Source organism: Pituophis catenifer, unplaced genomic scaffold (assembly GCF_029215685.1).
Source record: "Pituophis catenifer annectens isolate HBS135680 unplaced genomic scaffold, rPitCat1.0.hap2 SCAF_2, whole genome shotgun sequence".
Taxonomy (NCBI): Eukaryota; Metazoa; Chordata; class Lepidosauria; order Squamata; family Colubridae; genus Pituophis; species Pituophis catenifer.
In genome coordinates, this window is record NW_027256882.1 from 137,031,857 (window position 1) to 137,048,975 (window position 17,119).

General features: G+C 39.1%; 2 protein-coding genes across 3 annotated transcripts; one reads left to right on the plus strand and one right to left on the minus strand.

Annotated features, from left to right (window-relative positions):
- Positions 1-2,258: 2,258 nt before the first annotated feature.
- TK1 (thymidine kinase 1) lies at positions 2,259-6,171 on the minus strand. Its single transcript, XM_070937664.1, is given in 7 exon segments — positions 2,259-2,458; positions 2,527-2,691; positions 2,774-2,863; positions 3,708-3,801; positions 5,047-5,160; positions 5,930-5,961; positions 6,106-6,171. Coding segments are annotated over 7 exon segments (747 nt in total). The 3' UTR covers positions 2,259-2,272.
- A 2,493-nt stretch (positions 6,172-8,664) lies between these two features.
- On the plus strand, positions 8,665-17,106 carry AFMID (arylformamidase). Of its 2 annotated transcripts, XM_070934686.1 has the most exons (11): positions 8,665-8,733; positions 9,565-9,655; positions 10,650-10,754; positions 11,393-11,441; positions 11,581-11,666; positions 11,743-11,815; positions 12,272-12,369; positions 12,701-12,779; positions 13,369-13,501; positions 14,897-15,001; positions 16,857-17,106. In XM_070934686.1, the coding sequence occupies exons 1-11, from the start codon at positions 8,704-8,706 to the stop codon at positions 16,884-16,886; spliced, it is 879 nt and encodes a 292-aa protein (XP_070790787.1). In that variant the 5' UTR covers positions 8,665-8,703; the 3' UTR covers positions 16,887-17,106. The 2 variants fall into 2 exon arrangements, with proteins under 2 accessions (XP_070790787.1, XP_070790788.1); XM_070934687.1 differs by lacking the exons at positions 11,393-11,441; positions 11,581-11,666.
- The last annotated feature ends 13 nt before the right edge of the window (positions 17,107-17,119 follow it).

Consider the following 17,119-nt stretch of genomic DNA (forward strand, 5'->3'; position numbering starts at 1 on the left):
CTTTACACGTATTGCATTAGTGATTCAACTGAATTTACCATATCGTACCTTTTCTTTGGTTTAAAAGTGGGAAGGACTTGGCTCCATGAAGAATTGTAAGACCTGTTTTAAGTATTCTGTAGAGACCTACAGGTTTTCAATAATGTACCAAAGACAAACTCACTCTTACAAATTTTATTCCCCTAACCTTTCCTGATTCACTAACAAATAGGAATGTGTGTGAAGTGGAAAATACACTGCTTTGAACCCATAACACTGCATTCTAGAAGAGCTCAAGAACAATAGCTGCAATACGGTCTTTTGATCAAACTCAAATCAGGATTTTTCTGATGAATAGAATAGACATATTGCCTTCAACTGCAGCCAATCCCAAAGCAGAGCATATCCCATTTCCTCTCTTGCCCTGATCTTCCCAGCAGTCCCTGCCCCAAAAGCACTGCAAAGCCTATCCCCAATCTTCACAGTGCCTTTCCTTCCTCCCTGCTGTGACTGCCAGCCTCTGCATGTGGGTACCATTCTTGCTCTATCTAAAACCATCTGTTTCAGTCTACCACTGGAATAAGAGATACCCCCCCCCACCCCACCCCACCCAATTTTAGTCTGTATGCAGACCAAAACATTCAAAATTGATGTATTTTAGTTCAGGCAGAAACCAGCTAAAAATGGCTGTTCTGCACACAATGATTTATACATCTCCATTAACAAGACTTTCAGAGAACGGCTTTTTTGTATCCATAGCCTGTGTCTGTTAACACGGTTGTTTTCTAATTGCACGTTTTGGGAAACTTCAGGCAAATATCGCAATCTTGGGGCTTTGAAGTGTTTTAAATCTTTTTGCCATAGTAGAAGTTGAATTATATGCATCCCTTAGAACATAATGTGGATTTTGATGTATCCTATAATTTTAGGGGAGAGGACAAATACTTTAGTTTACAGAAAGAGTAATAACTGGTCAAGGGTATATTGTTTAGCATATGGACAGCAGTAGAGCTTTTAAAAAGCATGAACCCTTTTAGACTAGCCTTTATTGCCTGCTTTTTGTCTGAGAAAAAAAAAAAAAGCTTGTATAGCTTTTGTGTGAAGATCATCTATACTGTTTAGGAATAACTAGGGTAAGATTATTGGGAGTAATTATTTTTAAACTTCCCAGTATTTTCGGCTGTAATTTCCCTCCAATGAATGCCATACATATAGCCATTTCCTGATTAATGATTTAAGAGCTTTACGTATTAGGGCAATATAATGCCTGTTATATCAATGGGCATTAACAAGGTGGTAGGGTAACTCTAGAATACATTTTAAACCAGTAATAAAGTTCTTGTCACTGAACTTAAATATTCTTAAGATGAACTGGTACTACTAAGTCTTACACATAAAACTTTTAAGATTAATTTTGTTCAGTACATCATTATTAAAACCAGCCCTTCAGTTTCCACTACAGAAGTTAATACTTCTGCTCCTAAGACAACAAAAGCAAGACACGGGGGATGTTTTCAGTGTAAAAAGATTACATTTACTCAAAAAGAGGAAATGCAGATACTCATCACAAAATGCTAGACAGTATGTAGAAAGTATAAAGCAGGAATATAATATTTAAAATGACTGACACAGTTTAATAAATTAATCAAGCAAAAGTAGAATATATTTAAGTCGATAATGTAAGATGTCAAGTCTCTATCCAGGAAGGTTAAAGGAAAGGCCCTTAATTAATTAATTATAAGGGCTGGAAAAAGGGCCTTTTTCTTTGGAAGTCCAGATCTTTACTTACAGGCAGATATACACAGCACCAAATAAAAATACATTTTGTTCAGTTACCCTACTCAGTCTTTATACCCCAACAGCCTGTTTCATTCTAAATGAATTACCTATTGAATAGAATAAGAATTCCCCTTCTCCCAAACCCCAATTTGATGGATTTAGAAAAACAATGTTCCAGTTTCATACTGCAACTTGCTGTTAGTAAATTTACTTTAGCTATTACGGCTGTTAAAACTCTGAATTAAACCGTTTGGGGAAATTTTGTGCAAGAGGAAATGCCACTAACGACATTACAAAATCTTCCCTCTAGAGACTAAGAAACCAGTGCAATTCTCAATATAGAACATCCTTATTTATAGCATGTTATAATGTCCTCAAGCCTTATTGCTCTTCATAAAAGCAACTCTTTCTGATGTGTTGGAGGGAGATCATCTTAACAATACAAAGCTAGAAGGAAGGACAGGAAAATGTTTCTTTAAATCCACCTGGGAATCAGATCTCTTGCTTCCTTTGTTCAATTAGATGGACTCCATTGCATGATCTGACGGGTAGCCAAGACTTTCCTGGAGGCACTAATATCCATGGGCTTATTCCCACCTAGTAGGTTCTCTTTGTTTTCCAATACCAACTGTTGTCGATTTTTGAAATAGCAGACCCGGCAGACTGAGTGATATTTATCTGCCCCTCCTATTACTTCCACCTAGTAGGATGAAATTTAAAAATAAAAGGTTTTGCTGTTCTCAATCTATAATAGGCAATATCTCTCACAGTCAATAGCTTTAAAGAAAGGGAGAGCTTTTATTGGAGACTTACCTCTTTCTCTGTTCCCAACCTTTTAGTGTAAGAGGCCTCATGATAACACTCCATACAAACAGCGTTAAGTTTCACGACACTCTCTGCTAAGGGGACTAGTTGTAAGATATTCCCAAAAGCCTGAAATGAAACCATGAAATATTTTGTAGATCTGGGACATAAACTATCCAGAAATTCTAATGAAGAATTTAAAGGGATTTACCTTCCTCTGAAATGTTCCATCAAGGGCTGCTACAATGACAGTCTTCCCTGCGTTGGCCATTGTCTCACAAAACTCAACTATATCTGGAAACTAATTGGGAAAATTAAAAGTTAATCATTCCCTCACTCCAGCCTTTAGAAACTTTGTAAAACAATGTCTACGATGCTGTTTTGTTGTGAATAAAGTTAGTGATGTTCCTCCAAAGAACGTAAGATCTACTTAATTCACCATTCTGAACCTACTGGTGCATGAGATGCCTCTAGGAAGCTTACAAGCAGGAGTACAACATAGCCTCCCACGGATCTTTTTTGGTAATTAACTTTTGAATATATGCTTTCTCCAATAGTAAAAGAAATTGTATATAGAATATAGTATTTTAAATAATCATTTCCTTTTATTTGTTGCAATTCTATCATTCATCTTAATTTCTAGGTTTTATAATTCAAAAGAATAAATTTGCACACTTCCTACATAAAGAGCAAAATTATATTCTTCTGAACGATGTGTGTGTGTGTCCTTCTTTAACCCCATGATGCTCTTTTTCAGATGAATTGATCAAAATTCTACTTGTATTCCCAAGTCTGGTTGCATTATCAATTTATTTGAGATTATGCCATTAGAAGCATTTACATGGTATTCATAGCACAATTTTATCCATTTGCTAAGAACCAAGTCCTACTGAGTTTACTGAGGTTTCCTCTCCAGGCTAAGCATGCATAGGATTGCATTTTAATCATTCACATTTACAATCAAGTCAAGAGAATATAAAGATCTATCATATCGTCACTGTTGCCCCACATCTGAGGTAATATCAATGAACAAAATGGGTCTTACCCTACATAAATATGTATAGAATTAAATTTCAAACTCTACTAAGCACGGAAACTATCAGTACTTGGCAGTCCATTTAAACATTCAGGTAATATAAACTTACAAACTGGCCTTCGTCAATGCCAATCACAGCGGAATTCAGAGCCTCCTGCTGGACATCTTTAAGACAACAAGCTGACATGGCCTCCATGGTGTTTCTGTGCAGAAAGAACATCAAGAGTTGGAAGGGACCTTGGAGGTCTTCTAGTCCAGCCTCTACTCAAGCTGAAGACCTTCCACAATTTCAGATAAATGGCTGTCCAATCTCTTCTTAAAAACCTCCAGCAATGTGTTACAAGGGTCATTGATTCTTAAATCTATCTGAAACATGATGGAGCACCCACAATTTCTGGAAGCAAGCCATTCCACTGATTGTTCTCACTGTCAGGAAATTTCTCTTTAATTCTAGGTTGCATCGCTCCTCCATAAGTTTCTGCTTATAAGATAAGTATTTGCAGCAGGTTAAAATTTATTTAAGGGTAACTATTCCCAAATACCAAAACCTGCAGATCCTCTTTAAGACAGACAGCAACCCTCTGAATCCTAAAGACCATCTGATTGCAAACATTTTAATGCAGAGATTCAAATAAAAGATGTAGAGAAATGTTTTACCTTTTTGCAATCGTCTTATTTATATGGAAGACATTTTGTGAAAAAATAAAATTTGAAGTTCTGAAAGGCTCAATCAATATGATAAATTAGGGGATCACAATTTTAGCTTATTTAACTTTCAAAAGAATAAAAGTTATATACAGAAGTGTATTTAGTTACAATCATACAATTTAATCATAAAGAGTTTGGGGTGATTTTCCTCACAAGAATGATTTTGTGATGAAAACTTAACTACACACAGAAGGGCTCTGGATTATGCTAGCATTTAACTAAAAAAAACCTTTCATATTGTTCTTGCAATTTTGTTTCCTCCTTTCAAAGTGACAGGAGCCATTTCTTATTTGTTTGTATTTGTAAAGAAACATTTGAGCTGTGTGTAAGTGTAATATATAGGTATAGTAAAATAGTTACAAATCATTGGGAAAGTTACTATATAAGGAAATGAACTTGCCATATTTTTGTGAAACAATGTCTTTTCATATATTAATAATTTCATATGCTTGTCGATCATCTGTAAATTCTTTTTCTAATTCTCTAAAAGCTCATATTATGTTGAGACTTATATGAAGCTTCACTGTACAATATTTAAGGCCAAAAGTGTCTGATATATTGTATGCTGAGGCAATAACACTAACTGCAGTTTCTTGAAGATGATAAAACAAAATCCTCAATCAATCAATATTACAGGACACATATGAACTCTGTTTTCCTGAACCAAAAAATGTATCTCTGTAAAGTGTTTTCTCCAAGTAATAAAATATTGTTTTACTTTGCTCATAGGATATTTTCACCTGTCATGTGTGGAGACTCCATTGACGCAATAGCGTGTATCTTTCGCATACTTGATTAGTAGACATTTATATTGTGCAATTTGAAATCGACGGACTCGGCGCATCAATTCAGTGCTAAAAAAGAATTAAAGTTCCATTGTGACAAATGCTACTCAGAAAAAACTAAAGTATCAAGAAGTAAAATCTTTTTTATTCTATCATGCATCAACACTTCTTGCATTAGCCAAAATCTCAATTTTAATAGTTTGGCCACATAACTTCAAAGTAATTGAGCATCTAGGCCCTTGGATAATATACACCCTAAAGATACCAAACCTATACCATTTCCAATGGTACTTGGAAATGGTATAGGTTTGTACTGTATACTGTATCATCAGAAACAGAAAAAATAGTTAATTTTTGCCCCCTGATTATTTCAGCCTCCTCCAGCATGGTATTGAAATTAAAGTTTAAGCTTCTAAAATTCTTAGCCAAAGCTTCAAAGAATAAGACAGTGTTACTCTTCTATATGTTGTAATACATGTGTAATCTATTCTTTATTTTTATTTGTTTATATCCGGCTTTTATTATTTTTACAAATAACTCAATTTTCCCCACAACAAGAACCCTGGGAGGTGGATTGGACTGATAGAGACTGACTGGCTCAAAGTCACCCAGTTGGCTTTCATGGCTAAAATGATCTCAGCCATACTTTTAATTCCTAGTCTACTGAGTTAAGGAGAAGCATGGGCCTAGCTGAATATAACCAGGCCTGCAGACTGCCTTGCTCCTCTGAAGCTTCCCCCTTCCCCCCAGCAATTTATTTCACTTGAAGCTCCCCTCTTCTTTTCTAGTCATCTCAGCATCTAGATACCAGTGCTAACTATTTTTAATGCCTTCATACCTTTTTCCAGAGAACATGGGTCCAAAGATGACCTGTCATAAAAGAGGGGGGGGGGAAATGAAGAGTTAGCAGTTTTTCCACTTGACCGCCTTCTCCCCCCCTAAATTTAAAACTTTCCATCCTTAACTACAATGCGATCTTTTCAAATTCTTAAAGCGGACCGTCCTGTCGTGTACCTGTATCTGGCCGCGGGCCTTCTGCGGGGATCCTGGTTGCACTCTCGGCATCATCATGCAACTCATAGCACCGACCGGGTCCCGCCGATTGCTCTGCTCCAAGAGCGGGATCCCCAAAAGGCGGCTTTTTTTCAGGCGCGCGCGCGGTTTTTGTCTGTAGCAGAGTAGCTGACCAATCGGGACGGTTCCCATCAGTCAAGCAAATCATGAAGAAGAAAAAGAAGAAGAAAAGAACTTTTCGACCAATCAGTAACAAGGCGGGACTCCCCCCCCCCCTTTAAAAGTGCTTATCGACATTCCTGTTAGACGACTTGTAAGGAACTTCCAACATGCGCTGCGAAGCAAGCAAAAGGGGGAAGGGAAGCAGGATATCTCGGAATTTGCTATATCTATTGCTGTTAATGTTCTGTTTGCTTTTCTAGCTGAGCGCCGCCTTCTTTTGTCGGCAAAGCAAACGGTTCATCCAACCTCCCCAGCCTGTTGTCTAATTGATAACTTGAGATTTCAACTGCTTTTGTCACAAAATTTGGAGAACATTAGTTTGAGGAAGGCTGTCGGAATGGGACATGATGCTTGCTTCTTTAGGAACTGAGGATGAGCAAATTCATTCAGAGTTGTTCCCATTCAGGAAATTCAATGTCAAAACTAAACTGGAAAGAATTAGAAATATAGACTGGGTAAAACTAGGCTTAAGAGCAATAACTGTGAGAGGGATCTTGGAGCCTTAGTGGACAACCAATTAAATTTGAGCCAACAGTGTGTGGCCGCAGTCAAAAAGGCCAATGCACTCCTATGTTGCATTAACAAGGGATACAATCAAGATCAAGTGAGGTACTAATACTACTCTATAAAGCCTTAGTAAGACCACACCTAGAATACTGCATCCAGTTTTGGTCACCACACTATAAAAAAGATGTTGAGACTCTAGAAAGAGTGCAGAGAAGAGCAACCAAGATGATTAGGGGACTGGAGCAGGGGTGGGTTCTACTTACCTTTATACTGGTTCGCAACGGGGCCGCATGCACAGAAACTGCCTGATGATGTCAGGGTCGGTGGGCGGAGCCTCCCGCCAGTTTTACTACCGGTTCTATAGAACTGGTCCGCACCCGGGGCAACCTATCATTCGACTGGAGGCTAAAACATACGATGAATGGTTGCAGGAACAGCATGGCTAGTCTAGTGAAGAGAAGGACCAGGGGAGACATGATAGCAGTGTTCCAATATTTCAGGGACTGCCACAGAGAGGAGGGGCCAACCTATTTTCCAAAGCATCTGAAGACAAGGAATAATGGATGGAAACTGAACAAGGAGAGATTCAACCTGGAAATAAGGAGAAATTTTCTGACAGAACAATCAACCAATGGAACAACTTGCCTTCAGAAGTGGGAGCTTCATCACTGGAAGCTTTAAAGAAGAGACTGGACTGCCATCTGTCAGAAATGGTGTAGGCCAGAGTCTCCTGTTTGGGCAAGGGGTTGGATTAGATGACCTACAAGATCCCTTCCAATTATGTTAATCTGTTAAAAAAATTTGATTTGATACTGGTTTTTAAGTAAAGGTAAAGATTCCCCTCGCACATATGTGCTAGTTGTTCCTGACTCTAGGGGGAGGTGCTCTTCTCTCTTTGAAAGCCAAAGAGCCAGCGCTGTCCGAAGATGTCTCTGTGGTCATGTGGCTGGCATGACTCAACGCCAAAGGCACATGGAATGCTGTTACCTTCCCACCAAAGGTGGTCCCTATTTTTCTATTTGCATTTTTTACGTGTTTTCGAACTGCTAGGTTTGCAGAAGCTGGGACAAGTCATGGGAGCTCACCCCGTTATGTGGCACTAGGGATTCGAACTGCTGAACTGCCATCCTTTTGATCGACAAACTCAGCGTTTTTACTGGTTTTAGAGGATCCTTTAAAGGGAATTGTAACTAATAGGAAAAATAAAATAATTTGGTACATCAACAGGTTTTAAGATTAACAAATGGAAGACAAAGACATTACCAAAACATTCTGTATATATTAGTAATGTGTGGGTGCAGTCAAAACTAAAGTGGATACATGCTGAATAAAAACATTTTTAAAACAGCTTTTATGTTTAGAAGTTGACTGGCCTTCTCTCAGTGTATCTAGGTTAATATTTAACGTTATTTGCCAATTATTCGTTTTCAGCATACTTATGAAGGCATGGTAGAAAAATTTGTTTATAGAGACACAGAGATCAGCAAGTTAAGATAAGCTTAGAAAAGGGGGTGGGGTGGGGTAGAGATAACATTGCCAGGCCTAACATTACCATTTCTTCCCCAGATTTGTGTACTTGGATATTGTAGCAGGAAGACAGGGAACGGAGTTTGCTCAGTGTCTCTGTTCTACAGCAAACTGCTTTCTGTGCAGCCCTAATGCTGGTATGACCAATGACGACAGCCCCCTAATCAGGAATTTCTGACATCTTGCAGAGCAGCTGGAAGACCACAGGTCAAGGAGAAACGCTGAATCTGATCTGCACTGTTTGTCAGAGGCTATGTAGGATCACATGTTCTTGCCACTTTGTTCGTCACTTGAGCTCAGGTTCATCAGGAGAAGGAATATAGCCACAACTTAGCCATTGCTATGGGAAAGTGGCAGGAAATGACAAAGGAGGTATAGTTGTAATGTTTGTGTGTGTATGATTGTGGAAGGGAGGGAAGAGAGATTGTCAATGTTTGTTTAATGTGGGTGTATTTTAGAGACATTAAAAGAAAAAAGATTCTGGAGTTTCCAGAACGGGAAGTGGAGAGGCTCTAGAACAAGGGCTAAGAAATGACTTACTCGGAGATTTATTTATGTGCTTGGAAGTTTAGTTCCCTGAATCCCTAAGGAACTCTCTGAGTCTAATCTTGCGCCCTGCCACAAAAATTATACCCAGCACAAAAGCCCAGAAGGTTTAACCAGCTAGCTCCATTTATGACAAGAATATCACAATGCAAAAGAGCTTCCATGGCTGCTCTTCAGAGCTGCTCAGGTCCATGCCTCCTGCTCCTTCTCCTCTTAGCTGCAACATACTGCCACTTTCATACCCAGGTTCAGAGAGGAGACAAGGGTTGTAGAAAGAAGACTTGCTCAGCCGATTATTTAGATCACTGTTACTGAACTTAAGGCTAAGAGAATTCTGGGGAATAAATTGTATGTGACTGGAAGGGTCCATGTTACTCTGATGCACACAGAAACAGTCACGAAATGTTAAATTTAAGATTAACTAAATTAACCCTAGACAAATAAATCAACAAGGCATTTTGTGCAGACAGATGGAAGGGATTACAGGTGCAGCAATTTATATAGGCATCCTCTTGCCTGTCTTTCGGGTAGCTACCTACTTTTTCGTAATTGAGGTTAGCATCATTTCAATCTACAACGTATTTCTGAAACTGTCCACATTATGTATTGAGGATGCCATTGCCTTTGTACAAGTTATCCTGCTTTCTTTCTACACAGGAGCTGGAGACTCAATATTCCCCTAGCAGGTGGACTCCACGGCTGGATAAGGATGTTGTGATTGAGGCACACATAAAAGCAGTGACTGAAGGTATGGGCTATCCAAGAGCCAGAAAAATGGAGTAAGCCAACAGACTACCTTCCTATAGACTTCCCATTGCCAGGATTAGTTATGTCGTGGCAGGTGTTCCCTTGTTTGTAAACTCTGAAAATTTGCACACAGTTGCAAACATAGAAATCCTGATTGTTCACAAGACAAAAAAATACAATAAATAAGGCAAATAAAATAAAATAAAATACAACAGATGACAACAAGATCCCTAAAGCACTCCTGAAAAGCTCAGCCTTCAACTTTTTCCAGAAGGTAGAAAATATTGAAATAAATTGGCGGATATGGCATTTCTAATGAGTAGGCCATACAGATTTATGGACTACCTACCCTCTGGTATGGAAAGAAAAACATACCAAGGAAGAGCTGGGCAAGACTGGAAAAAAAACATGAAGGGGAGACCTCCTTCCTTTGAAGTTATGTCAAAGTGAAGAGCCACTGTTTCTCCCAGAAAGCAAACAGAATCAGATGCAGTTGAGACGATAGGTAGTCCTCGATTTATGACCACAATCAAGCCCAACATTTTGCTAGCTAAGCAACACAGTTGTTAAGTGAGTTTTGTCCCATTTTACAACCTTTCTTGACACAGTTAAGTGAATCACTGCAGTTGTTAAGATAGTAACATGGTTACTAAATCAATCTAGCTTCCCCATTGATTTTGCTTGTCAGAAGTTCGCAAAAGGTGATCACATGACCTTGGGACACATCAGTGGCCATAAATATGAACTAGTTGCCGAGAGACCAGATATTGATCATATGAACATAGAGGATGCGGCAATGGTTGTAAGTGAAACACTGTCATAGGTGACTTTTTTCAATACCTCTGTAACAAACAGTCACTAAACCAATAGTTGTAAGTCAAGGACTGTCTGTATGGGGATTCAGTGACATCTGGAACATCTAGGAGGGCAGCCCAAATAATATTTAGGAAGGGTGGTTGCTGCATTTCTTGGTGTTTTCTTCCAATACTCTGCAGGTACTCGAAATGCCCAGGCATTCACCCAAACTCTGCTGAATGTCCCCTATGGCTCCAGTGAGGGAGAGAAACTGGATGTGTATCTTCCTAAAAAACATGTTGAAAGTAAGAGCACAAAGAGTGGGGTGAGGGATCTGAAAGGAGCAGGGTAGGGAAATAGGAAAACAGAGAGCTTAGAAGGCTGGACGTGGGTAGATGAGTATGGAAATGGCCTTCAAGAGGGTTTATCTAGTTCTTAGATAAACCCTCAGGAAGAAACTTAAGAAACTTGCCCTGTTTTAATTATTTTGATGTAAGGGGTGGGAGAGAAAGTCTCTGTCATGCTTTCAAGAATCTCTTATTATTATATACTTGCCAACACTAGGCTTCATAAGTTGTTGTGGTGATGGTTTCTTGACCTGATCTACCTGCAAGGGCTGATGCTATGTCTGGGAGATAGCAATAGCACTTGGACTTATATAATGCTTCACGGTGCTTTTACAGCCCTTTCTAAGCAGTTTACAGAGTCAGCATATTGCCCCCAACAATCTGGCTCTTAATTTTACTGACCTTGGAAGGCTGAATCAACCTTGAGCCAATCAGGATCGAACTGCAGGCAGTCGACAGAATTAGCCTGCAATACTGCATTCTAACCATTGCGCCACCACGGCTCTTAGATAAGATGAACAAAGACAGGGAGGGATGGTACATTTGGGGAATGTTACAGTAGACGATGCTTTTGGTGACTTGTTATCCCATTTCAGCCTTTCCTCTGGTCCTCTATATTCATGGTGGCTACTGGCAAAGTTTGAGGTGAGTTGTATTGGAGGCTGCAATGGTCTACATTTTCCAATTGCTAGACTTCAGTCAGTTGCACTCTGGCTAGAAAAACATATTTTTTGATGGAGGACATTTACTATTATAACAACTGACATTTTTTGTTTCTTTCTAGCAAAGATGTTTCTGGGTTTGCTGCATGTCCCCTAGTGAACCAAGGCATTGCCTTGGCTGTAGTTGGCTATGATGTGGCTCCAAAAGGTATGTTATGGTGGCTCAGGTTTATTGACCACCCTGCTCTCCTCTGATTAACCATGATGTTGTGTTCTCTGCCCAGGCCAGCTGGAGCTGATGGTTGAGCAGGTGCGGCGTAGTGTGGCTTTTGCAGTTCAGCAATATACAGGGATCAGGTAAGAGTGGCAGCAAAAATTGCATGACTAATAAACATGCAACCTTGAGAAAGAGAAGCTTGGATTCCACTGATAACCTGCCCAGGTTTAGAACTCAGCTTAGTAGATATTGAATGATTGACTCTTAAGGCCCATTTTCGTCGGGCCCTTAAAACTTACTTTTTTCAGTTAGCCGGGCTGGCCTGATTCTATGTTGGTTTTAAAGTTTGATACTGATTTTTAATTGAAATGTTTTAAATTATGGGCCAAATTTCATTTAATTATTTTTAAAATTATTTTAACTTTTGTGTACAAATGTTTTTATTTTGGCTGTTCACCGCCCTGAGTCTGAAAGGAGAAGGGCAGTATATAAATCAAATAAAAGATAAAGAAAGAAAGAAAGAAAAAGTTTTCCCCTCTCTGTCCCCGTCAGCATCTCTTCTTTGCTCATTGTAACCATGCCTTCTTTTCTTGCAGTGGTGTCTACCTGCTTGGGCACTCGGCAGGAGCCCACCTGGCAGCCATGATGCTTTCCACAGATTGGGCAAAATTTGGTGTTGAGCCAAACATCAAAGGTATTGCCTGGGAGAAATTCATCCTGTTTCTCTCACTTTTTTGCCTCATTATTTCCTCAGTTTCTCTTGTTTGAACATCATGCATACTGGACTATTCGATGGAGCTGGAATCCATTTAAAACAGGGGTGGGCAACTGTGGCCCTTTTACAACCTGTGGACTTCAACTCCCAGAATTCCTGAGCCAGCTTGGCTGTCTCAGGAATTCTGGGAGTTGAAATCCACAGGTTGTAAAAGGGCCACAGTTGCCCACACCTGATTTAAAACAATCTGGATTTTTATTTTAATTATTAAATTATCAATTTAATTGTTTTTAATTATTTTTCATCTTAGGTGTCTTTTTGGTGAGCGGTATTTATGATTTGGAGCCCATTACGCACACCTATGTTAATGATCTGTTGCAGATGAGCTGGTAAGGAACTTTCCTAGAACTGTTTAATTTGGGCAGAGCAGAATCATAACAGTAGATCTCTTGTAACTGCCAATTCAAGTTGACTTCAAGCAGGAAATACTATATTAATTATATACACATGACCAGCTAAAGCAGCAGTATTTATATAATCCGGCACAATAGCCCTTTAACTCCCTGAGTGATACATACAGGGAGAAACAAGTATACAACCAAATAATTTAAATCTCTGATTAGTTCATTATCTTTGATTTAGAACTTTTCTCTCTATTGCCTTCTGTGTATTCTAGATGTGCGTGTCTATATACATGTAGCTTCTTGTCTCCTCCATTTGCATATCACATCGCCTTTTCAGCCAATGTGAAGAAATACTATATCCCAAACACACTGTACATATTCCCACAACAAGGTTTTTTGAACCCATGGACTTCATTCTCTCATTTGCATTTAGTGTGATAAATGCATTCAAAATACAGTTATACATAGAAAGGGCTATTTCTTTTTTTTGGCCTCATTCACAGACCTGCCCATCTGTCAAAGTCTGCTTCCTTTACCTCACTACTCATTTTAATAGTGTTTTTTCTTTCTTCAGTGCAGTGGCCCAAAAGAATAGCCCTTTGTCTTGTGTGCCAAAGGTGAAAGACAAGAAAACTTGCAATGTGCTCATTGCAGTAGCCCAGCACGACCCACCTGAGTTCCACAGACAGTCTCAGGAATATTGTCAGGTATATTGACTACGCACTCCATTTGAAATGTAGGGATTCAATGACCAGAGAAAGCATTTAAGAAAAAAAAAATGTGCATGCGCCCTTTTGTATGGAAACAAACATGCCTGAACAAACATGCAAACATTTTGATCCTTTGGAAATACAGGTAGTCCTCGATTTATGACTACAATTGAGCTCAAAATTTCTGTTGCTAAGGGAGACAGTTTTGCCCCATTTTATGACTTTTCTTGCCTCAGTTATTAAATGAATCACCACAGTTGTTAAATTAGTCACACAGTTCTTAAGTGAATCTGGCTTCCCCATTGACTTCACTTGTCAGAAGTTTGCAGAATGTGACCACATGACCCTGCAGGACACTGCAACCATCATAAATATGAGTCAATTGTCAAGTGTCCGAATTTTGATCACATGACCATGGGGATGCTGCAACAGTCGTAAGTGTGAAAAATGGTCATGTCACTTTTTTCAGTGCCATTGTAACTTTGAACAGTCACTAAATGAATGGTTTTAAGTTGAGGACTATCTGTATTTCACAAGGGTTAAACAAGTATGGCTGATATTGGCTCCGCTTCAGCCAGTCCTTTAAAAGGCATAATTAATAATTTTAACTGCTTTCATCCATCTTTTAATTCTATTGTTTACCTTGAGTAATCAGTGTGAAATAGTAGGGGGTAAATCAAAGTAATAATCATGTGTGTGCATCGAAAATGTGTATTGCATTTATATATCTAAATGTAAGACTAAAAATGCATACATTAGTCCTCGACTTACTAGTCCTCGACTTACAACCACAATTGAGCCCAAAATTTCTGTTGTTAAATGAGATATTTGTTAAATGAGTTTTGCCCCATTTTTCGAGCTTTCTTGCCACAGTTGTTAAGTGAATCACTGTGGTTGTTAAGTGAATCTGGCTTCCCCGTTGACTTTGCTTGTCAGAAACTCACAAAAGGGGGATCCCAGGACACTGCAACCAACATAAATATGAGGCAGTTGCCAAGGTGTTTGAATTTTGATCACATGACCGTGGGGATGCTGCAAAAGTCGTAACTGTAAAAAACAATCATAAGTCACATTTTTTAGTGCCGTTGTAACTTTGAATGGTCACTAAACGAACTGTTGTAAGTCGAGGGCTAGTTGTCAAATGGGCCCCTTTCACTGTGCCACTTCAACTTCCCCAAGTAGACAAATAGATGTGAAAATACAGATACAGAGAGTTTTTGTTTTCCTGTTTTGTTTTTTTAAATATTCTCCTATCCTGAGATCTACATCATCATTGTTGCTGTTAATTTAATTTACATTCTGTCTTTCTACTTGTTGAGTACTCAGGGCAAATGCACTTGTAACTGCCATGATGGGAGCCATTTTGTTCACACTCCTTTTATTTCACCACAGGCTCTTCGTACAGCAGGTTGGAAGGTCTCCTTGCTAGACCTAGCAGGCACAGATCACTTTGATATCATTGAGAAACTCTCCCAAGAGAACTATCTCCTCACTCAGGTATAGTGGCTAAGAGATTTGGCAATAAAAATGAAAGCATTTGGGAGCAGATTGGATTGAACTTGTGCTATAAACTATGCTTCAGACAGTCATGACATTTAGAAAATAATTGCTCATTCACATTTCTTAATTGCCAAGAAAACGTTTGACAATTTGAATTGGTCCCTGTTTAAAATTATGGAAGATTTGGTTTTTGGTGAGAATTTTCTTCATAGAACCAAGTCAATAGCTACCGTACATCTCAAAAACGCTTGAGTTATAGTTAATGGTGATCTGACTAAATCACATGATATTCAGAAGGGGACAAGACAGGATTGTCTCCTATGTTGTTTATTTTGGTTCCTGAAGTGTTGAATAGAGAGACATTAGACAAGATGAGAATATAATGGGTTTGAAAATTAAAAATTAGTCCTTTAAATCAAGAGCTTTTGCTTATCGTTTAGTTTTGATGTTACAGGGCCCTTCAAAAGGAATTGAAGTTTTGATGAAAAAAATGGAAAGATTAGCAGATTTTAAGATTAGTACACAGAAAACAAAGATGTTGGTTAAAATATGACTGTACAAGATCAAGATGTGTTGAATTTTCTTTATTCTAATGATAAGATGATTAAGTAAACATCTTACAATATTTTATTAAAGAAAGACAGAATTGTAGTTTCTATAGGCCTCTTTGAAATCAATTAAAATTATGGATAGATTCAGGCCTTCAAGGATTGAAAAAATGGCTGGAAATGGAAGTTTCCACACAACACTCAAGCATGAGCATTACAGAGCTACAAAGGGATCCCACATTACTAGGGAACAAAGTGCATAAAGACAGTCCTCACCTTATGACCACTCATTCAGGGACCATTTGAAGTTATGGAACCACTTAATGGATGATGGTGACCAGCAGTCCTCAGACTATTAGCTATCCCAGCATCCCCATGATCTGTGTGCTTGGCAACCAGTTTGCATTTATAACTGGTTGCCAAGTCACCATGATTGCATGATTGCCATTTGCAACCTTCCATGCTGGCTTCCCAAGAAAATCAAAGGGGAAGCCAGTAGAGAAGATTGCAAGTCACTGGGGTAAGTCTGCCCCATCTTCACACTCTTCCCCAGCCCTTCTGGGCTCACTCTGTCAGCCACTCACATACACTTGTGCACTCAAACAGGCTCCCCTTCCCATGCAGCACCTCTTGTACACCCTTCATTGACTCGCATGGTGCTTTTCGTGCACCAATTGTGCGGTGCCTCTCATTTACCCTGTACACTCTATTTATGCTGTGGACACACACACACACACCAAGCAGTAGCTACTTACCTGCCCGAGAACCTATGATTGACAACTTCCTATTGGCTTCCTCACTGATTTTGCTTGTGGGAAGCCAGCAGGAAATTGCCTTGCTTAGTGAACATGGGATTGAGTTAATGATAGCAATCAAAACTTCAGAGATTGCCATCCTTAAGTGATGTGATCATGCTTTATGATTGCATTGCTTGGCAAGGGAAATTATGATCCAATTGCTATTGTAGTCTAAAACTACCTACACATATTCCTACATGAGGTCAATGTGGCTAATAATTTGGGCTTTTTCTGTTCAGATCTGTTTCCTGTGGCAGTGAAAAGCTAATTTAGGAAGCCAACATACATTCAAAGGGGCCATTTTCAACAATATGAATTGTTGCACCCATCTCTAAAGTACAACCTGATTGTTCCCTTTTTTGCAGTTTGTCAAGTCCATTTTGTAAAACACAGCAAAAGTATCCTATACTCACAGGCCCATTGCAAGCACAAATAGATTGATTCAATGGGAACTTATTACTCCTGCAAGAAGAAAATAATTACATGTCCCTATTCCTTCTGTTCCAGGTGATTTTGAACATAATTTCAAGTGGCTGAAGCCAGGAAAGGAAAAATTGCTGCCTGCCTGCTGTTTTTTTCTCCACTGTCTTTCCACTGAACTCCTTCAGGTCAAACAAGGAATGAGCTTCCTGCCCCTGTCTTTTCTCAGCTGCAGATGTATTGAGACCAGAGATATCACGTGGAACTTTGAAACAGTCCACCTCTGCTCTCACACTGTGACATCTATTGTGGCACGACAGATGAAAAGCAATAAAAAAAAACCCTAAATT